Raw genomic sequence first — 8,712 nt, forward strand, 5'->3', positions numbered from 1 at the left:
AAGAAAGAATTAAAACTTGTAGAAACCTATTCACCCCCTCTAGGTTTACCATCTCTAAACTTTCAAACCGTTTGCCCGATTTTTTTGGACATGTACGAGATAAACGACATTAGTAAGGTTACCCTTCCGGCATGATCTGGGTGGGGTTATGGATGCCATCGTTTATCTCCAGCACTCTTAGTCCAATTTGTATTAGTGTCCATACTCGGACATATTCGGCTTTATGTATGGTTCAGATCTTTGTATTGTATATTTGTATTCTAGACTCGTTCGAGTCGTTGTTGTCATATATTCTTTTGGGGGTTTCATCATGAATTGGTTGTAATGTAAGTACTTATGATTGTTTCCACCGGCATCTTGTGTATGTTTCGATAGAGTGCGGATTTTAGCGAGATCGTTAGAATCCTCCTGGTACCGGTCTCTTGGGGGCAAGGTGGATTCTTTGGAGCGACGGCGTTGGTCCGTAGGTGGTGGATTTGTCGATATTCCTAGACTTCGTCGATGGGATGCGATGGATCTTGGTTCGAGTTAGCACAGGGACATCCCCATCTGACATGCCACAAAAATATGTGCCTCGCTGCTTGTAGCAGGTCTGTTTGTTGACTCTCACAAAGCCTTGTTTGCGATGATGCTCTTTTAGAGGCTCAACGTTTCTTCCAACGTGCATCTAGACAATGTTGGAGTTTGGTTCGGCCGACAGCTTCGACGAGTGCTGAAAATACTAGAGATAGTTTTCTGCAAAGTTCACATGATACTTGTTTATTTTCTATTAGTAATAAAATACGGGGTTCCTCAAAAATCACCCGAGCTTCAAAGTGATTTTTTTTTTGTATACCAGTGTAGATGCCCTAAGCCGACGAATGGTTGGCAGGGAAACCTCATGAAAATGCTGATTCTTTTTTTTAGTTTGATGAGTAATTTAGCAGCAGAAATTATAACATACGTTCTTTTCCACTAACCGAAGGGCCCAAAACTGTTTTGTCTCACCGTCAGTGAAAATCCAGTACGCAGTTCATCGCCCCAACCCAGCCCCCAGCCCACCATGGCTCCTCCTTGAACCCTAAACCCTTCGCCGCCAAATCCTTTCCCCTCCCCGTCCTGGCGCCCTCCCCGCCGCGAGATTCTCCTCCATTCCATTCGGCGCTATTCCGGCCCGGAGCGGCGATTCCTCCCCAGATCTCGCGGCAGCCGGGGCCATCGCCGTACGTGCGGCCGGCGTATGCACGGGGCTTCGCGCCGCCGCCACCACGCCCTCGCCTACGGCGTCGGCTTCACCACCGCCACGTTCACCTGCCGATACCTCGCCACCTTGACCACTGTGAGTACACCCCTTTCTCCCTAACCCTAACAAATGGTCATTTTTTGCATGGAGCAGATCAGGATTGGCGGCCGTGCAGGTCGATGTTTGAACGCACTGCAGCTGTTATTTACTAGGAACCATTCGTGTTCTCAAAGAACCGATTTTTTTTTGAAAAAATAAAAATAAAATGTATTCCATACATTGATTTATTAGTGCGTCTACGTTGATTAAAAGAATTATTCCGAAGGGCCTTTGGCCTTAAGCCAAACTACTATTCTGATACATTGGAGAATTAAATTTTTTGTTTCACGTGGATTCAAAAATATGTGTTTTACTAATATGTTCATCCCGTGCTAATGAAATATAGATGGTATCTCAATTCTCAATCGAGAGAGACTTTCAGTTGATTCTGCAAATTTGTTTGTATACATGAATAAAATGATCAACATTTTATAATAATGAGTTCATCACCTGCAAATATAGCATTTGTTTCTACAATAACAATGTGATATATCGTGCACGAATCTTAATGTCAGATCTGATACCAGGAAATTATTCTCCTTGACTGGAAGTGTATCTTACCTCTTGTTTCTTCAGTTTCCTTATATGTCTGTCTAAATAAACAAATCCAAACTCATGCAGATCAAGAAAAACCGGTGGTTGACTCGTTCCAGAAAGAAGAAACTCAAAATCACACCGAGGAAATACAGGGTAAGTAACATGGTAACAGTTGACTGGGGTGGATGGCAGTAACATGATATTCAGAATCAACTCATTTCGTGTCTTACTGTTCAGATTAACCGTGAGAAAAAGGGCAGTGCTCAGCTGCTAAAAGGAAGAATGGAAAATCCAGGTGGCCTCAGTCCTCCACTCCGTCCTGCCACCCCTGCCACCATGGATTCTGCAGACTGGTCCTCCCTCCCGGCCGACCTCATCAACTGCATAGCTGACTGCTTCCTGGCCACCAGTGATCTCGATTACTATATGGAATTCCGTGCTGTCTGCAAAAGCTGGCGCTCCGCCACCGATGACCCCAAGATAACCTCAGACCGTCGGTTCCGCCCCTGCCACTGGGTCATCATCGACAAGGTCTACGAGACCAAGACGTACCTCCTGGTGAACACCGCCACTGGCCGCTTCCTCCGCAAAGAACTCCCACTGCTCCGCGGCTATTACATTGCCGTTCCCACCCGGGATGGTCTCCTCATTCTGGTTGACAACAAGTCCTATAACACTGTGAGTGTCCTCAATCCTTTCACAGGATACATGGTTCGGTTCATTGCGCCTATGCCTGACGAGTTTGTGAAGTCTGCTACTCTGGTCTCCGGTTCTTCGCCTACGCTTCTCTTGCTATGCAACAAAGTGGTGGATGCTCCTGATGGCTCGTTGCGTGATGCACCCCGTACAGTGTACATTGCTGATCCTAGCAGCGAAAGTCTTGCCATGTACGAGGACAGGAATGCTTGCCCTTTGATCAGGCTGTCTGTCAGAGGTATCTGCACTAATGGTGAGTTAGGATCGGGGTCACCGTTTCCACTTGCTGTGGCAAAAGGTATGTTTGATCTGATGAAGTATTTCAATGCCGATCCTACTGAGATGTCTGATGATGAAGATTCCGTGATATCTGAAGACGAAGCTATACGGAATTTCTTTATAGGATATGACAACCGTTGTTATCTGCTGGAATCTGCTGGAGAAATATTGATCATCATCAAGCTAAAAGATGGCATGGAGATTTACAAGATGGACACTGACAGATATATACTCGAGCGTGTGGAGAACATTGGCAACCGTGCCATCTTCTTAGGTGGGTACTGTAGGTGCATGTCTGTTAATGCTGATAAGTTCCCATCAGTCGACGCCAACTGCATCTATTACACAAAAGGCCTAGATTTCAACCATGGCATCCACATTTACAGTCTACGGTCCAGGAGAGAAGCAAAAATCTCTAAAGTCATAGGTGATGGTTCTCGTCCCTACACGATTATTCAACTCCTCTCTAGTAGCATAAATGATAACTAGGCTTCCATTGCTGATAATGGGTGTTGTTTCTTAGCTTGATGTAATGACTACGCAATGGTGGTAATGTATTTACGCTGAGACTTCCCCCTTGCTCTGTGAAGCTGTCCACTTTCAGGCACAAGTTTGATCTGAGCATAATAGCACTTGTTATCTTCAGTTTGTGTGTGCAGAGGTACCGAGATGGTGATGACTTTTTTCTAATATATATTTTCTCAAGTGGAGATAAGGTCAGGCAATCTTGTTTTTGGTCTCGGTTAATAGAGATCCAATGTATGTTTATGTTTTTATTTGCGTTTTAAAACTAAAGTTGGAGATCTACTTGTTTCTAGGAAGATACTAGTTAGGGAATAAACTGTTGCGAACAATTCTCCCAGTTCTATATGGCATCAGAACTGGCTGGCTTAGTAAATTGCAGCCCAATTTCGAGCCACAGGTGAGGGGCGTTAAATATAAATGTATTGTCTAGTCTCTTATATCAGATCGGTCGTTTGGTTGCATTGGCTAGAGCGCATGCAGTTCTACAAGTTAGCCGCAAATCATGTTGCAGAGAAACAATATGAACGCAAAGCAGAATTACATATAAGCATCTATATATGTTTGCAGCAATAATATAACTCTTAGAAGTTCAAAGCTTATTTCCTTTTGAATGTAGCAGAACACAAGATTCGACCGTGAGGCATAACGCTAATTAACTAGTGTGAGCTAGTAGAAGGGTCAAGGACGTGACCGGCGAAGACCACGGCTCCAGAGACCTCCTCCAATATGTAAAATGCGAACGGGTGGTCGGCGATGAACTCCTTCGAGGTCTCCTTTCTTGCCGACTGCTTCACGCGTCCGCCCACCGCGGTGCACGCGGCGGCCACAGTGCCCTCCTCGTTCACCTCGACCACCGCCTTGTGGAACACCTCGTCCAGGCGCACGTCGCAGATGTGCTGCTCCACCAAGCCGGACAGGTCGGCTGCCTCGGTGAAGGCCTCCACTAGCCCCAGGCCTTCGAGCACTCTCACAAGGCTGGCGAAGAAGGAGAGCTTGAACTTGGGCAGGAGGACCCTCCTCACCTTGCTAGGGTACTTCGGCACGTGGTCCAGCACGGAGCCTCCGGCGGCCAGAGCGTCGACCATGGCGCGCAGCCCGTTGCGCTCGTTAGGAAGGAAGATGCACATAGAAAATGCAGAGGTGGAGGCGTCGCTGTTCTTGTAGGGGAGCCTGAGCACCTTGAAGCCTTTGCCGTAGGAGAGGAAGAGGCTTCGTTCTCCGGGCCCGAAGGTCATGAAGGGGACGTCCACGGCGGCGGCCTCGCCTAGGCGATGGAACTCGCGGTTCTCAGTGAGGCGCACGGGAAACAGGTTCTCCCACACGCCCTTGAAGTAGATGGCGTTAGTCAGCACAAACCTGGACCAGGTAGTCAGGTACCCCTCCGGGAGGATCTCCGAGATCAGATTGTTCGTCGCCACCGCCACCCAGTTGTTGATCTCCTCCCGGATCTTCTCCCTATCACCCTGCATCACGATTCACGATTCACGATACACATGCTATAGAAGAAGACACGACAACAATGGCCAACGACGATAGGAGAATGTTAGGTTACCTTGGCAAAGTCGACGGCGCGAATCTCGGCCTTGTAGGACTCGGCGGCGGTGTCGCGGTATGCAGCGGTGATCTCCATGTCTTTCTGGTGGAACACACCGTAGGCGTAGGTGACGAGCGGCCCGGCAGATCCGGAAGGGTCGGCCGCGAGGCCGCGCACGAACCCGGCGAGATCGTCAGGCGACGAGGCGCCAAGGAGGGCGAGGAGCTCGTCGAGCGTTTTGCCTCGGGCTCCGGCGGCCACCAGGCCGAGCGTGGTGTAGACGGACAACGGAGAGAAGGCGACGTTGTTGTCCCTGGTGCCGTCGCCGTCGGCGAGCTGCTTCGCCAGGCGGAGCGCGAACGCAGTCAGGCCGCCCGAGCCCGCCGACTCGCGTGCCTTCTTGCTTGGCCTCGCCTCATCCTGGTCTCCCATGCCGTGAATGCGATGTGTATGTATACGTACGTGAGGTGAGGATAGTAGATGTAGATTCACAAAAGACGGCGCAGGGGTATATATTGAGGACGCGGATGCAGTATGGAAAATATATAGGTGCTAAACCCTAATTGAAAGATGGTTTGAGAGCTGGCTGGCTACCGTCCGATTACGATTGTCAAACTACGGATTAGGATCCCCTCCGTTGGATCTCATCTAATCGGATGGCCAAGTCAATCATCTCTGACTGTCAACTGCAGCAAACATCCGTCCCGTCAAGGTTCAGAATTTGGGGTAGTTTCAGGAAAAATAACTTCAGAAATATTGTATAATTAAGGATTGCATACATTACGCTACGGTACGGTGCACACGGGACGCTAAGAAGTTCTGACTATTCTCTCAAAAAAAAAATTCTAACTATTTTATTTTACTCTATCATCACAACGTGTTAATTTTGGTGTTTTTGACGGCTTGCGGATTACAGAAATCTTTTTTATGCTTTTCTTTCTTTATATGTAAGACTTGACAAGGATATTAAATATCAACTCTCACATGTCCACTTCAGATTCGAAAAAGCTCCATGACGCTCACCACATGGGCATGGGCGACCCAAGATGGTGGGGTATTCCAAAGTTTGGAATTCCAAGAAGTTCAAACTTAAATAATGTGGCAAATTCCAAAAGTTCCAAATTTAACTTAACGTGTAGGCCAGAAAATTTAACCTAACTCCCGAAGGCGGATTTTTTCTTCATCGTACTAGCACCTCAGATAATGGGCCAGTAAAATTTAATCACGAGCGCAAGTCAAATCATGCAAAAGGTATGATCAGAAAGAAAGCGGTAAAAGACCCAGGATATGAGTGAACCAATCTTTATATCATGATCATAATTTTTTAAAATATTAAATATAAATATGGACTTAACTGTTTAAGCAGAGTCAATGTCGGTGTTGTGGGTATACTTTATGGGTATATCAACGACGTGGTCTAGATTTGGCAAGCCCGGGTGGCCCACAGATGGTGATGGTGGCATATGGCCCATTGGGCGGCCCAGTTGCTGTTGATAGAAGATGGGTGATGTCCAGCCCTGGAACAGGAGCCGGATCTTAACCGACCTATGCAAGTAGTCAGATCCGTGAAGGCCCATGAAGTATCCAGATCCAATACGGCGTACAAGGAAATGTGGATCCTTGACGTGCACGGCAATGTAATATTCCGTAGTTAGGCATCTTGTATTCCGGCTAGGATTCTCCGTGTAAACCCCAAATCTGTGCGCCTTTATAAACCAGATCCCGGGAGCCCTAGAGGCACAATCACAACTCATTGTAACAACGCAAAAGCGTCCAGATAATTCCAGACAAGCAGCAGTAGGTCCTGTCATCGTGCAGGTGTTTCGAAGCTGGGTAAATCGCGTACCACCGTCCCGAGGACTCTGCGCCCGATGGCCCCTACTTCTTCTCCCCCTCGTGAGGATCCGTCCTCCGAGGTACCGTCGAATAGGCAACGACAGTTGGCGCCCACCGTGGGGCCAGCGGCGTCTGGAGGCCGGAACCGGGAGGGTTCCGCCATGGGAAGCTACGACGACTCCATCGCTGTGGAGCGTGTCCTTTACGCCGGGAAATTTCCGATCGTCCCTCAGGACGAGTGCTGGATTACGGCCAGGACCGACCCCGTCAAGCTCTTCATCATCCCAATCGGCAGCATTCACATCTTCATCGGCGAGACCGTCGATTCCGACGGAAACGCCCTGGTAAGTCACGCTGACGCGACCGTCGCTGAGCAGGACGCAGTCGCGAAGATCCGATCTGAGACGCAAGAACTTCCTAAGGAAGATTCCGCCTTAGATCTGGAAATTTCAAAACCCACCCAATCCACCCCTGAGCAGGAAATTACGGTGGAAGACCAATGCAAATCCGTCTGAGTCTCCCAGGTGTTAGAGAAGCAAAGGTGTCACTTCGTGCACTTCCTCGCGCATACCGCAGGAACCGCCCCTCCTCAGAATGGAGCTGGACCCATCCAGGTTGAGGCTACCGAAGACAGCGACGCCCCGGATCAGCAAGAGGCTGCCGGAGACAGCGACGCTCCGGATCAGCAAGAGGATGTCGGAGACAAAGAAGAATCAATCCTTGGCAATCTAAGCCCAACCTCTGACGATGCTACCACCATGGACACAGAAGAGTACATCCGCCTTACGAAAGAGTTGGAGGATTCGGAGATAGCTGAGGCAGAATCCGCCCCGCCAAAGGTGGTCCTCGTGACCTTAACTGGGTTGGAGCCTGGAACTGACACAGAAGAGACTCCGACCGACGCCTAAGTAGCAGGCCCATCCAATTCGGAGACTCCGCAACGGATGCGTTATCGCGTCGTGCCAGATCCTGGAGAAGGACGCGTCCTCGAACACGGAGACGATTTGTCCATAGAAGAACTCGCTAGACAGGCAGGCCGGGGTGCTATTGCGAACTCGGAAATCCTGACCAAACCAATAACTCCGGAGGAAGCCGCAGACCCGTAAGCTCTAGAAGCTAAAAGGAAGGAACTGCTGGCCACTACTGAGAGATTTGCCCACACCGCAGTAACAATGCTGGTGGAAAGGCAAGATGCAGAGGAGGTGATGACGAAATTCCTAGAAAGAGAGCGTCAAGCTGTAGAATACTTGGAGGAGGCCAAAGCACTCCGAGCACGGTGGGAAGCCATCATCGAGGGTTCTAGCAAAGAAGCAGATATGATCCGTCGGGAGGCTATTCGCCCCCGCAAGATCAACTTTGCGAACCCCACCGACCAGCAGCCGCTCACAACTCCAAAGGACAATATGAAGAAGGCTGCGGAGCTTTTGGCCAAGAACGATGAGGAAATCGACATCGCCCACCTCCGCACACTCGTAGCATCAGCAATGAAGCAACAGAGTAAGACAGATACTTCACGCAGGTTGGAATCCAACCCGGAACTATGTGTCTCCACCGCGCAGAAGGACGCCTCAGGAAGGGAGCGTCGTGATGAAGAATCGTGCACCGGATCCACGAAGCGTAGGAGAAGAACCAGAGAACATCCAAATCCGATTCCGGTGCCCTCGAAAACACCTCCAACGTACCCAAACAAGGGAAAGGATCCGATGTACACTGGCAGGGACAAGTACCGGAACCCGTCATCTCTGCCCCGGACACCGCATCCTCCTCCGCCACATCGCCGACGTAGTCCTGCCAGAAACACCAGACCCCATGGGCCCGGTGGAATTAATATCCGCGACAACGTGGCCCCTCAAAGGAACCGGGACAAGGAGCGTACGCCGGAGCCGCGTCGGAGCCGGAACGAAGAGCGCGAGCCCGAGCCATGCAGAAGCCAGAATGAGGGAGGCAACCGCCATCACGGCAAGGGCAGCCACCGAAGCTGGAG

General features: G+C 49.7%; 1 protein-coding gene and 1 pseudogene across 1 annotated transcript; one reads left to right on the top strand and one right to left on the bottom strand.

Moving 5' to 3' along the window:
* The first annotated feature begins 1,219 nt into the window (after positions 1-1,219).
* LOC124660060 lies at positions 1,220-3,412 on the top strand. Its single transcript, XM_047197855.1, has 4 exons — positions 1,220-1,318; positions 1,943-2,011; positions 2,096-2,852; positions 2,958-3,412. The coding sequence occupies exons 1-4, from the start codon at positions 1,220-1,222 to the stop codon at positions 3,320-3,322; spliced, it is 1,290 nt and encodes a 429-aa protein (XP_047053811.1). The 3' UTR covers positions 3,323-3,412.
* A 602-nt stretch (positions 3,413-4,014) lies between these two features.
* Positions 4,015-5,324, bottom strand: LOC124660062 (annotated as a pseudogene).
* Positions 5,325-8,712: the final 3,388 nt, after the last annotated feature.

The sequence above is a fragment of the Lolium rigidum genome, chromosome 6 (assembly GCF_022539505.1).
Source record: "Lolium rigidum isolate FL_2022 chromosome 6, APGP_CSIRO_Lrig_0.1, whole genome shotgun sequence".
NCBI lineage: Eukaryota > Viridiplantae > Streptophyta > Magnoliopsida > Poales > Poaceae > Lolium > Lolium rigidum.